Here is a 15,578-nt window from a genome sequence, read left to right on the forward strand (position 1 = left end):
ATAATACTAGAACTGAGTGGGGGTCATCCCATGAAGCTGATTCATGGGAGATTCCGGGCAGAGAAAAGGAAGTCCTATTTCACACAACACAGAGATAAATGGTGGGATTTGCTACCACGCCATGCAGTGAGGGCCACCGATTCGGATGGCTTTAGAAGGGGATTGGGCAAATTCCTGGAGGAGGAGGGTCTCCATGGCTGCTAGACCTGATGGCTCTGGGCTCCCTCCAGGACCAGAGGCAGCATGCACCCATTGCTGGGGAACATGGGTAGGTGGGTGCTTTGCACACTGTCCTGCTTGGGTTCCTTGTGGGCATCTGGTTGGCCCCTGTGTGAACAGAATGCTGGACTAGATGGACCCTGGGTCTGATCCAGCAGGGCTCTTCTTGTGTTCTTATGACATTTTAACTTGAAGGGGGAAATAACAGGACTGGGAAATGGCGTACAATAGAGATCTATAAAATCATGCATTGTTTGGAAAGAGGGGAATTTTCCTTCCTGCTTGTTGTACCAGAGGTTGGTGGTGTCCCAAGTTGACGGGCAGTTATTCAATCTGAACAAGGCGGCAGAGTGAATGGTATCACTTCAGATCGCAGGGAGCAGATCACATTTCTGAATGTTGCTTTGCATTAAAAAAAATACAAACAACTCCTCGTAAGTAGAAAGTAGCACAGCGAGGAGTGAGGTAGACTAGAACGTTTCTGCTTGAGATGCTAGCTTTCTACATAAGGGGAGGTGGCATCCCTCCTGCTGCTGTGGGAACCAGGATGTAGGCTTAGGCAGACCTTTGGTCTGATCCAGCAGGGGCTCAGTGTGGCTCCTCCCTCGGGGGACAAGCTCACGTGCCATGCGCAGGGGCGGGAGGAACTGATGCGCGCGGGCGGGAAAAGCTTCCAGAGGCAGCCTGTTATGCCTGTTTTCTCCTTGTGTGCTGGCAATTCGTTTTCCTCCTTGGGAGGCACAAGGCCGTGAGGGCCGATGGAAGGTTACGTCTGAAAGAAAGGAAAGGAAAGAAAGAAGCCCTCCCGCCACGAGGAGATAAGCCCTTGGGATAAAAATAGAGAGAGCTGGTGGAGTGCGCCACCTGTTGCCGGCGGGCTGGGGCGGCCCTCGCCTTGGCTCTGAGTGGCACATTTATCCTGGGGAAAGGGAGATGCGGGGGGGGGGGGAGAAAGGCAGAGCCAGAAATTGGCCACCGCCGGCCAACTGCTGCCGCTTTATTTATTCCAGATCCTCTCCGGGAGCCATGCACCTGCCAAGCTGTTGGCTTTTTTATTGGCCTGATTTGTGGGGATTGAGGGCAGGGGGAATGGTGTTCTCTCTCGGGAGGAGAGAAGGTGGCCCGGCCTGGTCCGGCCTGGGCCCAGGCTTCCTAGGCAGGCCTCGATCCGGGAACCGGCCTGTGGAAGCTCCGTCACGTGTGGCACGAGCCCCTCGACGCGCGGTGTCAGGTCGCCGGAGCTCGAGAGCTCCTCAGTGCCCAGCTGAGATGGCCCGGACCTGCTCTGCTGAAGGGCAGCCTGCGCATCTCTCAGGAGTGCCCTGCGATAATAGCCGTAAAACCAAAGTGACAGCAACGTTCCTCAGACGGCTTTCTCCAGGTGACAGAACTGAAACAGACAACACTCTAAACAGCTAAAGCCATCATCCATTAAACTGCAACCACCCCATAAAACAACTAAAACGTCAGTGATGTGGTGGCCACTGACAGCATCAAACCATGTAGAAAGCTCCTGAACATTCTGTGACATCACGGGAGCCCAGCCAGTGGCTCGGACCCACGGGGGCACCGTGACTGGCAAGTTTTAGCCTTGTCTCTGTGTTTCGCACACTGGGGCCCTTCCCTTTCTCCAAGAAGCTCAGGATGGACTGTGGTGGAAAACAGGTGTCCATGCATGGTGGTGGACTGTTGGACTGGGGAGACCCAGTTCCTAGTCCTCACTCAGCCATGAAGCTCACTTTGTGGCTTTGGGTCTCTCAGCCTAACCTACCTCACAGGGTTGTTGTGAAGATAAAAACGGAGAGGAGAAGGAGTACGTTAGCCGCCTTGGCTCCTTCCAAGAGGAAAAAAGGTGGGCTATAAGTGAAATAAATGAAATAAAGGGGACAGTCCTGTATTCAAGTGTTCAATCTTTATTTGCTTGAAACCAAAGATCATTGCAGAACAGGAGAGCAAAAAAGGCAGTGCTCTGTTTGCAGGGCCGTCCTATCCAATCTGATTCAAAGATAAAGAATCGACAAAACTGCTGCCTGTCACCAGTTAGCACCCAGGCAGCTGACTCAACAGGTAACAGTGGCACATAGGTCTCCTGGTCACAGTCTTCTGCACCATGGTGAGATGTACTATATATCTATTTAAATTCTAACCATCATTTCTAAATTGGCACCTGCACATTCAAATTAGCACATGGACATTTTATGCAAATCCATGTCCTCTTTTCTCCTCTCTTTTGGGGATTCACAATTTATTCATTCATTCATTTCATTTCTATACCACCCAATAGCTGAAACTCTCTGGCGGTTCACAAAAATTAAAACCACAAAGCACTGCATAAAACAATATAAAATACGAAAGCTTAAAGTGTCCAACCCAGCTGGAAGCAGCAGAGCGTAAGGATTTCCCCTTTCACAAGGATTTTACTTTCACAGCAATTCTGGGAAGCAGCCCAAGAGGGACTTGTCCCGAAAGGCCACCCAGTGAGCGTCGAGGGGGATTTGGACCCCACTTTCCACCATCCAGAGTGCCAGCTTCCGCTCGCTGCTTCCCATGCGCTCTCTGTAGTCGAACCCCAGCCTTCGCGCACCACTTGCAGGGGCAGCGCATGTTGCAGTCGGCCCACTGCATGCCCGCGTCAGCCGTGACTTGGGCCAGGCTGCGAGTGGCGAGGAGATGCTCAGAGCATGCCCATCCTGAAGTCAAGCCCTCCTCCGGCATTCTCTCTGCCACGCCACATGTAGCATCAGATATCAGGAGGCAAGAAAGGCTTCCTTGCATCTGCTCGCACCTCCCCGGGAGGACCGCTTTGCACTCTGTCTATTTTCAGAAGGGGTCACGCGACGCAAAGGACCGGAAATAAACAGAAGAGTGGCGGGGGCAGGGGGGAGCGGAAGAGGGAGACGCTCTTGTCGGCGGATGGTGGAATCATAGAATCATAGAATAGTAGGGTTGGAGGGGGCCTACAAGGCCATCGAGTCCAACCCCTCACTCAGTTCAGGAATCCAAGCCACAGCATCCCTGACAGATGGCTGTCCAGCCTCGTCTTGAACGCCTCCGGTGTGGGAGAGCCTGCCACCTCCGTAGGGGATTGGTTCCATTGTCATATTGCTCTAACAGTCAGGACGTTTTTCCTGATGCCAGAGGTGTGGTGGTCTCTCCAATCCCTGCCAGCGCACAATGGATCGCTCTCATTTACTCATGGCCAGGCTCAAGTGGCTTCCCCAGAGGAGATGCTGCAGTCACTCACGCCCTGATGAGCTCTGCAATCTGTCTCTCCCCTCTAAGCATCTCCTTGCCTCTCTCTCTCTTGCTTCTGTATTGGGGGGGGGGATTGCCTGGCCCCAGCCAGTGGGAGCACACCTGAGTTTTCACAAAACAGAATCTGGGAGGGGAAAGAAAGAAAGTAGCCTGCATCTCGCCAAAGAAGGCACTGTCCCTCCCTTCCCATCACCTTGATGTCGGTCCCCCCATCAGCCCTGCTCAACCCCACAAAGCTCGGAGGCTAATGAAGCATTCTGCCCCGCCTTTGTGGAGCAGAGGTGACGCAGATGGAAGGTGTCACGCATCAGATGGCAGGTGTCGGTTGCGATCAGGTTATGGTTTGTTGGCACTGAGGAGCTACTGGAGCAGAAGGACACAGGGAAGGACGCAGACATGCCGAGGACTGCAAACCAAGAAGCCACTGCCTCCGCCTCCCGCTCTTTGGCCCCCTTTCTCCCTGTCCCTCCTTGAGAACCCCTGGAGAGTTTTGTTTTGTTTTCCAGATGGCACATTTTGGGACACTCATGCTGGGTTGGCTTGGACTTCTGGATTTGACCAGGACGATATTTCAAACCAGAACAAAGCTACCATTCTTTACCCAGGGACTGTCCACATTCTGTGCCATGGAAAACCTGAATTCTCTGAGCTGTGCACATGATGCACTTTTGACTTTCTTTTGCAATTTGTACTATTTTGCATGATGTATTCTTGTTTTTCTAATTGGGGCGAGAGGTCCAAGGAGCTCTGGAAACACTCTCCCCCTCCTTACTGAAAATCTGATCCAGATACCTCTCTGGCTTCCAGGATTTCAGCAGACCTTGTCCACACAATTTCGATCGCATCTTTGCAGCCATAAGGGCTAGAAGCTTGCCTTTTAAAATGGAAACTGAGATTCTCTGGCAGTGGAATTTTGCCACCTATACTGATTTCTGGGTGGGTCATTCCTGTGCAAACACACATACTAGAATATATGACCTAGTTGCCAACATGCTGACGAACCTTTGGTCACATTCGAGTGTGACCAAGGAACAGAATCCTAGGCTGGGTAACATATATCGAGCCATTTCAGCAAAGAGCAGGCTTGATTCTCAGCATCTGGGGTCACCAAGGGGAAGGAGCAAGTTCACTCTACCATGAGCAATACCCCTTTTCTTCCTTACCCGTACTACATGAATTGTTTCCATCCACTCTCATGGGAAAACATCCTGTCCTTGGAGACACAGTGGACCTGCCTTCCCCTGCCACTGGACAACCCAACCCTCGCGGCATTTGCTTGAGACAAAGGACATTCCGGCCCCCTCTCCCACTCTGTGTACAGAAGTGGCCTAGACTGGCAGATTCACCTTTCTTCAGTTCTGATTATTGGACAGCCTCCTCCACAGGGCAGGCTGCTCCTTCAGCATCTTGCAGCTGCCACCTCCCAGAATCTGCCACCTGAGGCGACTGCCTCACTCTGCCTCATGGCAGGGCTGGCCCTGACAGTAAACAAAGGCACAGAATGCACATGTGCTCTGGCTGCAGTCTGTAAGCCCTCTGTACACTCCCCCACAGACATTCCATCTTTGAAAAATAAATACAAATATTTTTAAAAAATAATTCCATCTTCACGCTGGGCACTTTGTCAGCCCCCTGGGACAACAGAGCAACTTCCCCTCCCAGACCTAGCTAGGGAGTGGGCTGCTCTTGGTTTCAGGCAGGATTTGGACACGGCAGCTTTCTGGTCTTCTTTGATGCTGCACTTTGGTGAACGGGGACGCACGTGGCCTCCTCCTTGAACATGGAACGTCCCCGTCTGCTGCTGTGGCCCCCGAGCTCCAGCTGCCTGGCGGTCCCAGCCCATGAAGACGTCTCGTGTCCCTTAAGGCCTTTCTGGCAGTAGTTCTGCAGGCCCCGGAGGGCTGCGGGCGCTGGCTGCAGATGCTTCAGTGCTGCTCAAATGGCACATGGCGTCCTCCTCCTTCTTAAGGACGATTCTCCTGGGGGGGTCACGCTTCATGGTTTTCCCAGAGTGAACCACAACCAGCTTCCAGGTAGCTGCATGAGCCTGTGTAGCTACAAGGACAATGTGGCTGGCGGAATGGTGAACACGATCAATTTGGACCTAGGCTGAAACATCTGGAGGGACACAAGTGCCTGCCCCGTGCCAGAAGAGAATTCTTTTTTAAATGGCTCAATTCCACCTGTAAAGAAGAGAAGCAAAAAGATGTGTTGCAGGGCAACTCCCATGACACATCACTATTGGCTGTGCCACCTACTGGTAAAGGGAGCTATAGGTCCAAACATCAGGGTCATGCTGGCTGGGGATTATGGGGGTTGCAGTCCAGCACATCTGGAGGGCACCAGCTTGGGGAAAGCAGCGTTATACCATGTAGGCATGTCAGAGAAATCCGCAATAGAATCAAATGAGTTTGGATTTCTATGAATCTGACCTGTGGATTCCACAGCAGACCCACTTTTCCTGAGTTACATGGATTCTGCAGACCTGTGGACTGCTTTTTTGTTTTTTAACTTTCCAGAAATTTATGCAAATTTAGTCATAGAATAATATATAAAATTTAAAAAAAACACCAGCTGAAAATGCACACTTCCTGCATAGGCTAAAGCATGAAAATGCACATTGGGGGGTATTTGCACATTTGGGGGATTTGCACATTTGCAGAAGTGCAAATTTGTGCAAGTGTGAATATCCGCAAATTCGGGAAATTGGAAATACTCTGATTCCATCAGTGAGTGGATGATGGAACAAAAGGCATCCGACAATCTGCAAATTTGCAGAAACGCAAATGGACAGGAAAATTACAAAATCCATACATCTCTATATACGATAGGAATGCCTCGTGTACTCAAAATACTTGTGAAGCCCTCATTGCTGTGGGATGCCAAATAAATAAAATGGAATAAATATATTTTATAGCCATCCATCCATCAGTCTGTGTATCGGAGAGAATCAGAGATTTCTGGTCCCCAAAGCTGCTGTCTGGGGAACAGAGCAGGCCCAAGACACTGTCCACCCCACTCTAGACCATTTGTGTGGTTCTCCCTCCAACGCTCCGGATCTGCAGCCGATCGAGTGCCATTTGCAGCGCCGAGAAATGGAAGAGGAAGGAGCAGTGGGCGCCAGGGTGGGAGAGGGAAAAGCCTGGGAGGCGCCGTGGTTTCCAACCCTGTCGCCAAAAGGGGAACTTCAGGGGGTTCTCCTCCATGGGAGCAGAGTTGGCAGCCGCGGAGACTTCTGCCGACTCATGGGGAACTTTTGGGTTGCAGCGTACGGGTGGGCAGGTGGCAGGAAGCAGATAGCGGGGCACTCCGATGCTGCAGCAATCCTCCGCAAGTCAAGTAATCTCGAGTTTGATGGTAGGGGCCCTCTTCAGTCCGATGGAAGGTGCTGAACGGGGCCTGATTTTCGCCTTCCTTGGTGGTTCTGCGGTGAATGCCTTCTGATTCTCAAAAGAAGAGCCCACGCAAAGTGAGATGCTGGGTTGGAATACCTCGGTCAGAGGCCTTTCCCTCTCCAGAGCCACCGCTGGGGCCTGGGGCCAGAAGCCTCTGCTTCGCCTGACGCCTCTTCCCCAGTGCTCCTCACTCACATTGGTCAGGAGAGAGAAAAGGGTGTGGCTGAGAGGGTGAAGCTGCGTTCATAGGACTTCTCCCTGCCTCTTAAAGAAGCCTGCACTTCTCTCCAGGGTAGACTGTGGTTGTGAGTCTCAGCTTTTATAAGCTGTAGTGTTGGCTGCAGGCATAGTTATAAAGGTGGAGGACAGCGGGGCAAGAACTACAGCCTCCCCACATCAATGTTATGCATCCCCCACAACAAGTGTTATAAGCTGTGGAGGAGAATGATGTTTCCCCGGCTTCCTCTCTGGGAGCGAGTCCACAGGCTGAACACCCCAGGCTGCCTGCGTGGCGCAGGAAGTGGCATCAAACTCTGGTGAAGGACCAGGGAGGAGAGGAGAGTTTCCCCCAGCAGGGGCAGGCTCCAAAGGCCAAGGGAAGGGTGGGGCTGGGGCGGCTCCCTTCCCCCATGTTCCAGGGGTGCTGATGGCTGCCGGCTGGCCACTGATGGGTAACCAAAGAGGCGCCCCGCTACTGCCCCCCCACCAAAAGAGGACACACATTTGTATATGTTAATATATAGGTATAGCTGCAAATGTAGAAATGCTTCTTAGAATTGAAATAGACAACCAGTAAATCTCATCATGTGACCAGGTGAGCTGTGTGCCTAGCTGTTCAGTCTGCTGCCCAGGTGCTAACTGGTGATGGGCAAAAAGAGTTCTGATGGGTCTTTACCTTTAAATTGGAATTAGGAACGTCAGAAGCTGCCTTAGACTGAGTCAGACCCTGGGTCCATCTAGCCCATATTGCCTGCACTGACCGGCAGCAGCGGCTCTCCAGGGTTTCAGGCAGGATTCTTTCATAGCCCTACCTGGAGATGGTGCCAGGGATTAAACTGGGGACTTCCTACATGCAAAGCAGGGGCTCTGCCACTGAGTTGTGGCCCCTCCCTTCAAAGGACAGCCCTTCAAATCAAGGTCGTCTTCAAAGAGAGGACGGTCCTCTAAAACAGGACCTGGGGCCACCCTAATAGGGATCCTGATGGGTGTTTCACAGGGAAAAGGATTGAAGCTGATTATACTTTCAGAAACTCACTTTCTCTCTGACTCCCCCCTGCCCAAATTTCAACACAGACACTATTTTGTAAAAAAATCAAATGTTTTACCGTTTTCTAAGAAAGAGCATAAAAAAAGATTCCAGAAGATTCTCTGGCATTGAGACAAGTGACGTATTTGTGGCTCTTGCATCACCTTTGCATCTCTCTCTCTTTTCCGGCCCACCCCCACCCCCGCTCTCAAGCTGGTCTTTGTGCAAATGGGACGTTTCGAGAGTAAAAGTTGGGTTTTCCCTCCCCCCTGAAAACCACCCACGTGTTCCATACCAAAATAAGGAGAGGAAATGAAGCAGCCAGCCTCAATGGGAAGTTTTGCACCAGGCGGCTTCAGCTCTCGAGACGGGAGGCGGGAGGGTGGCAGTGGTGGAAAGAGCTGAGCTGGGAAGTCTAACAAGGGGCAACCTCATTCTGCTGATGTGGTTACTGAAGAAGAGGCAAAGTTGCTGTAGTCTTGCTGGGGCACCAGGGAGGCCTGAAGCGTGGGGGTGATTCCCTGGGTGAGGAGGAGAGCGCAGACTTTCTCTGCAGGTTGCCATCGAAATGGAATGGGTGTGTGTGTGTGTCCTGGGAATCATGTTGTCAGGCATGGTCGAAGTGTGAGCATGACAGGGGGGAGGCACGCCCCCCTCCCCAATATCAAGCCTTCAGTGCCTGTTTTCCATCTGGTCCCATATTCAGTGCAAGTCCCTAATGCAGGGATCCAGAACTTCAGGTCTGCGGGCCGGATCCGGACCACCTTGGATCTCAGTCTGGCCCTCCAGGGTTCCCCCAAAATGCCATTCCCCACCCCGTTCCCCCAACCACCAAATAATTTTCCTGGCTTTTGTAAGTCTTTTCCTGTTTCCGAAGGTTGAAACGCCTCCCCTAAGGCTTATTGGCTGCCACCAAGAGCTTTAAGCTAAAACAGGCTGGTGTTTTGGCCATGCCCCTTTTGCCTTTGGCACACCCACCACTGGGACGCAGCCCCAGAGAGCTTCTCTGACATGGAATTGGGCCCTTGAGCTGAAAGAGGTTCAGCATCCCTGCCATAATCCTCACGCCTTACAGAACCAAGCCTCAACATTAGCGGGTGGTCTCCCTCTGCTGGTGCCGGTGCCTCTGCTTTTTCCTTCCCTCTTTCTCCATCCTTGTGTTGCTCAGCATCAAAACTGAGCTAGTGAGATCCTCGAGGCAGGGAGAGCGAGAGGTGGCTGAGTTGGAGTTCATCAACAGGTGTAATTTTGTTGCCAGGGGCTTGAATCAGGATAAAGGTTTTTTGTTTTTTGTTTTAATCATGCACTACATGCATGAATTGGCTTACCTAGTTCCAGGACATTTGTGTGATCAGCAACAACTGCCTGTAAATGACCACCATTCATAATGCGATTGCCCCTGTCAGTACTGCCTCCATGCAGTTTCCCTCTGGCCTCATTGCTTACAATCCGCCCAGCCCCACCCTCACCCTCACCCTCTCCCATGTGTACTGTATATATGAGCTTTCTACATGAGGCATTTATTGTGTGCTTGTCATTCCCTACGCACAGTTGTTTACGAGTCCTTTAGACGATATTGTGACCCTCCAGCTTCACATCTGTTTTTTAAGAGCACTTTAGGTGAGGGTTTCTGTTATTGTTGTTTTTTACATGCAAGGAAAATGTTGTTTTATTTGTGAAAGTGAAAGAAAAAGCTTTTTCCACTTCTGTATTTGTGCTATTTCACTATAGGACAGTGCCACTTAGAGGTTATGTCATAGAAAAGCAGGAAAGGGAAGTCAGTTGAGCAACTTTCAGCTGTGCTGAAGTGCATTGCCCTGATTATTTCTTTGTGCATTCTCTTCCATCTTTGACGGTGACATTTTCTTTTGTCTTCCTCTCCTTGCAGCTTAATTCTCCCATGAACCCAGTGAGCAGCACAGAAGATATTAAACCCCCTTTGGGCATCAATGGCGTTCTTAAAGTGCCAATACACCCTTCGGCCGCCATGGCCTCCTTCACGAAGCACATATGTGCCATCTGCGGGGATCGGTCTTCAGGTAATGCCTGTCTTGCCGAACGTCCTTTGGAATGGGCGGGGTGAAAAGGATGAGTCAGGGCAGAAAGGGTGATATCTTCAAGTTCTCACCTTTTGACAGTTAGTTTATTTGTGCCTAATCTGGAATTAATCTAGTCATGTGGGGGTGCTGAATGTCTTTCAGACTTAGGGACAAATTCCATTTCAAGGGAACCTAACAACCTAAGAATGTCAGAAGAGCCCTGTTGGATCAGACCAAGGGTCCATCCAGCCCAGCTTTCTGTTCACACAGTGGCCAAGCAGCTGTCGACCAGGAATCCACAAGCAGGGCACGAGCGCAACAGCACCCTCCCGCCCATGTTCCCCAGCAACTGGTGTACATAGGCACACTCCCTCCGGTACTGGAGGTAGCCCAGAGCCATCAGGACTAGTAGCCATTGATAGCCTTCTCCTCCAGGAATCTGTCCAACCCCCTTTCAAAGCCATCCAAATGGGTGGCCATCACTACATCCTGTGGTAGGGAGTTCCATAGTTTAACTCTGTGCTGTGTGAAGAAGCCCTTCCTTTGATCTGTCCTGAATCTCCCACCAATCAGCGTCATGGGATGACCCCTCTGGGTTCCAGTATTTTGAGAGAGGGAGAGAAATGTCTCCCTGTCCCCATTCTCCACACCAGGCATCATTCTGCACACCTCTCTCATGTCTCCCCTGACCCTCCTTTTTTCCAAGCTAAACAAGCCCAGCCGTTGCAGCCTTCCTTCACAGGGGAGATGCTCCAGCCCCGTGATCATCTCATCCGCCCTTTTCTGCCCCCTTTCCAGCGCCACAGTATCTCTCTCTAGGTGTGGTGGCTCTCGGGGAAGCTCTCAGGGGTGTCTGCACTCCTGCCCTAGGATCAGTACGAGCACATCTTCCTTTTGGTGATTTTTCTCCCCCACCCCCAATCACAGGTAAACATTATGGGGTGTACAGTTGTGAGGGCTGCAAAGGCTTCTTCAAGCGGACAGTGCGGAAGGACTTGACGTACACTTGCCGCGACAACAAGGACTGCTTGATTGACAAGCGCCAGCGGAACCGATGTCAGTACTGCCGGTACCAGAAGTGTCTTGCCATGGGCATGAAGAGGGAAGGTAAGGCAAGAAAGATGGCACCGGAGTGGACCCCACCCTGGCCAAACGTGGCAGCAGAATTCTGGACCAGGCTGGAGGTGGTGTGTGCAGGCTGGGGCATGTGCCCTGTTTTTCAGTGCTCTCCCACATTAAAAAGAAACCTCCCCATGCTGTCATATAATAATATATAAGAGAGGATGTTTGTGTATAGCCCTCTCCTGGATGAGCTTACTACATGGAGAGGTTTTTTTTTAAATCTACTTGAGCATTCAAAAATGATGACATCTCCACTTCTGCGCCTTTGCACCATTCAAGTCAATTGGACAGCAGTTAATGAGTGCATTGTCTTGTTATTTCTTTATGTACCCTCTCCTGTCCTTTGATGAGGCACAGTCCAGAATGCTATCATTTCATTTTGGGTGATGTGCAGACCAGATCGGAAAGCCATAATGGTTGAACCCAGTACAGCCAGGGGTGGCTGGGGGGTTGTACATACTGAGCTAATAGAATACCAGAATTACTCATCAGGGGAAACCAAATTCTATGCCCAGAAAAGTGAGCTTCTGAAGCCTGCATAAATAATGCAAATTTGCATCATTTAACTTTAATTGACATAATTTGTCCTGCATTCCCCCCCCCACTACTTTACACAGTTTATGTTCCACTGAATCCCTCCCGCTAACCACCAGAAATCTCATTCTGCCACCCCTCCAGCTTGAAATTTCACCAGGCCCACACTCTTTCAAGCACTGAACGGCAATCGTAACAACTAGAAACTTATGCTTTTTATTTCTTAATGAATAATTTTTATTTTTTCATTAAAGAAGTAATGAAAGTTGGGATTCTCAGGAAGCGGAATTTTGCAAACAATACATTGTTTCTGTGTTATCCCCCCATCCTTCCATGCTTCTGTAGAATCACATGATGTACACAGAGCTTGGTGCAATCCTCTAAGGGTTGTTTTCCTCCTTGAAAGCCACATCTGTTTACTCATTTATTAGTTTATTTGAAGTATTTTTTATCTCAAAAAGGCCCCCCAAGTGGCTTACCATATAATCAGTGAAACAATGCAGTTCTTGCCCCGTGGGCTTACAATCTAAAAAGACACGACACACAAGGAAAAAGGGATGGAGAGGGAAAGGGAAAAGAAGCATTACGTCTTCCAGCGAGGCTGGTGGAGTGGCCCAGCATCCCCCTCTCATCTCCCTCTGTACAGGTAGACTTGCTGAGGGAGGAGGCTCATTGGGAGCATCTCTCCAAGGGCCCTCCAAAAGCTGGGGCTGACACAAATCATCAACAACAAAGCAACAACACCAACCACCATGTGAGACAAATAAGGCCCAGGAAGCCTGTGCCCGAGTGGACAGAGCACTGGGCGTGAAGGGGGAAGCCCGGGTTTCAGTCCTTGCTCAGCTCCCAAGCTCCAATGCATGGCCAGAGGTTGTGTTGCACTTCCTCTCAGCCTGACCTACTTCATAGGTTGCTCTGTGGGTCAGCTGAGCCCTGGTGAGAGGGACGGCCTACAAACGGGAGAGCTGTGAACCTGACCTCCCACCCCCAGACCCAGTGCTGTCCCCGCCCCCCGCTAAACAGGAGCACCCCTCAGGCCAGTTTCCTTGGTGCTTTGGCATCGCTCTAGCTGCAAGAGGCCGGCTTCCTTCTCTGTGTCGCCCAGTGGATTCGTTAAGTGGGGCGGTGAGGGAGCCCCAGCGAGTGCTAAGCAAACCTGACATGCTTGATTTACGGGGTTATTCGAGGACTTGCGCGTGCAGTCGCTTGAAATGTCGAGCCCAGCTCTTCCCCTGGGAAGCATGGAGAAGGCGCCCAAGGTGATGGATGAAAGGTTACTTGGGAGGGAGGGAGGGAGGGAGGGAGGGAGGGGCCAGGAAAAAGAATGATGAGGGAACGATGCCAGGTCCAGGAGGCGAGTCCAAAGGGGGAAGCCTGAATCTCAGAGGAGCCCTGCCTGCACCCGGCCAAAATCCTCCCCAGTCCATCATCCTGTTCCTTGCAGGATCCAAGCAGAAGCTCTTGGAAAGCTCTCATGCAGTCAGGGTTAGGAAGTGAAAGAATCTGCCCACTTCAGTTTCTCATTTTTGTAATCTTAAGCCTTGGTTCTTCTTGAACTTTGAGAATTTCTCTGGTCATTTGGTTCATCCCACACATTCCCATGACAATTAATAACCATTTTTCTGCACATTTCTCCTAATATGTTCATTCATTGCATATTCTACACCATTTCTTACCATACATGCATTCTTGGATGCATTTTCTGCCTAATGTACAGACTTCTTGCAAGCAATTTTCCTAACAATCTATTTTTGAGTATAATTTTCCTTAATATATGCATCTTTGTATGCATTTTTTGCCAGAGGACTCCACTGCAAAATTTGAAGACAGGTGAATTTGGAAGAATAATTGAGGTTTGGTTTGCATAGTGGTCTGAGTGTTCAAAATTAGATAAGTTCACCTAGAATTGCGAACTGACCAAGGTTCTCCCCCATCCTTAGTCATGGCATGAAGGCATCAGCCACCTCCTGTTCTATGGAGATGCCATCATCTATTCTAGCAGCGAGGGGTGTTGGAGAAATCTGCAACAGAATCAAATGAGTTCAGATTTCTATGACTCTGACCCATGGATTCTGGAGTGCACCAGCTTTTCCCAAGTCACAAGGATTCCACAAGCGTGCAGACCGGTTTATTTACTTCCCGGAATTTTACACAAATTTAATGGTAAATACATTAAAAAAACCCCAGCTGAAAATGCCATTTCCCCCCATATACTAAAGCATGAAAATGTGCATTTGGGGAGGGGTTTGCGCCTTTTTGCAAGTGTGAATTTGCACAAATGTGGGAAATTGGGAAAAAGAATGATTCCATCAATGAGCGGACAATGGCATGACAGGCACCTGACAATGTGCGAAACCCGGGCACAACGGAGCTGACAAAATGTATACGTCCCTTGTTGTTGTTCAGTCGTTCAGTCGTGTCCGACTCTTCATGACCCCATGGACCATAGCACGCCAGGCCTTCCTGTCCTGCACACTCTCCCGGAGTGTCCTCAGATTCATATTCATTGCATCGGTGATGCTATCTAGCCATCTCATCCTCTGCCGTCCCCTTCTCCTTTTGCCTTCAGTCTTTCCCAGCATCAGGGTCTTTTCCAGGGAGTTTTCTCTTCTCATTAGGTGGCCAAAATATTTGAGCTTCAGCTTCAGTATCTGTCCTTCCAATGAGCAGTCAGGGTTGATTTCCTTTAGGATGGACTGATTTGACCTCCTTGCAGTCCAGGGCATTCGTAAGAGTCTTCTCCAGCACCACAGTTCGAAAGCATCAATTCTTTGGCGCTCAGCCTTCCTTATAGTCCAGCTCTCACAGCCATACATTACTACTGGGAAAACCATAGCTTTGATTAGACGGACCTTTGTCGGCAAGGTGATGTCTCTGCTTCTTACTATGCTGTTTAGGTTGGCCATAGCTTTCCTCCCAAGGAGCAAGCGTCTTTTAATTTAATGGCTACAGTCACCGTCTGCGGTGATCTTGGAGCCCAAGAAAGTAAAATCTGTCACTGCTTCCATTTCTTCCCCTTCTATATGCCAGGAAGTGATGGGGCCAGATGCCATGATCTTAGTTTTTTGAATGTTGAGTTTCAAACCAGCTTTTGCACTCTCCTCTTTCACCCTCAACAAGAGGCTCTTTAGATCCTCTTCACTTTCTGCCATTAGGGTGGTATCGTCTGCATATCGGAGGTTGTTGATAATTCTCCCAGCAATCTTAATTCCGACCTCTGATTCATCCAACCCGGCGTTTCTCATGATGTACTCTGCATATAAGTTAAATAAGCAGGGTGACAATATGCAGCCTTGTCGTACTCCTTTCCCAAATTTGAACCACTCGGTTGTTCCATGTCTGGTTCTTACTGTTGCTTCTTGACCCTCGTACAGGTTTCTCAGGAGACAGGTAAGGTGGTCTGGTACTCCCATCACTTTAAGAATTTGCCACAGTTTGTTGTGATCCACACAATCAAAGGCTTTAGCGTAGTCAATGAAGCAGAAATAGACGTTTTTCTGGAATTCTCTTGCTTTCTCCATGATGCAGTGAATGTTGGCGATTTGATCTCTAGTTCCTCTGCCTCTTCGAAACACAGCTTGTACTTCCGGTAGTTCTCGGTTCGCATACTGCTGAAGCCGAGCTTGTAGGATTTTGAGCATCACATAGTAGCAGCTTATAGAAGTGTCAGATCATACGCCTATCTGCCATGATTTTTTTCCTAGAGTTTTAAAAAGCCACCAAAGCTCATGAGCATCTTTGCATCTTGTGGCTGTGAATCCCATAAGT

The 15,578-nt window shown here is 50.0% G+C and overlaps 1 protein-coding gene across 6 annotated transcripts in view; it reads left to right on the forward strand.

Annotated features, from left to right (window-relative positions):
• RXRA (retinoid X receptor alpha) overlaps positions 1 to 15,578 on the forward strand; it is a 166,374-nt gene that overhangs the window by 117,889 nt on the left and 32,907 nt on the right. For all 6 annotated transcript variants that reach the window (XM_084821108.1, XM_084821111.1, XM_084821110.1 and 3 more), the window contains 2 exons: positions 10,004 to 10,154; positions 11,082 to 11,261. In XM_084821108.1, coding sequence (XP_084677234.1) covers positions 10,004 to 10,154; positions 11,082 to 11,261 — 331 coding nt within the window. The remainder of the gene's footprint in view (positions 1 to 10,003; positions 10,155 to 11,081; positions 11,262 to 15,578) is intronic.

This window comes from Heloderma suspectum, chromosome 14, assembly GCF_057233095.1.
Source record: "Heloderma suspectum isolate Gila_16-S chromosome 14, 16-S_ref, whole genome shotgun sequence".
In the NCBI taxonomy this organism is placed as follows: domain Eukaryota; kingdom Metazoa; phylum Chordata; class Lepidosauria; order Squamata; family Helodermatidae; genus Heloderma; species Heloderma suspectum.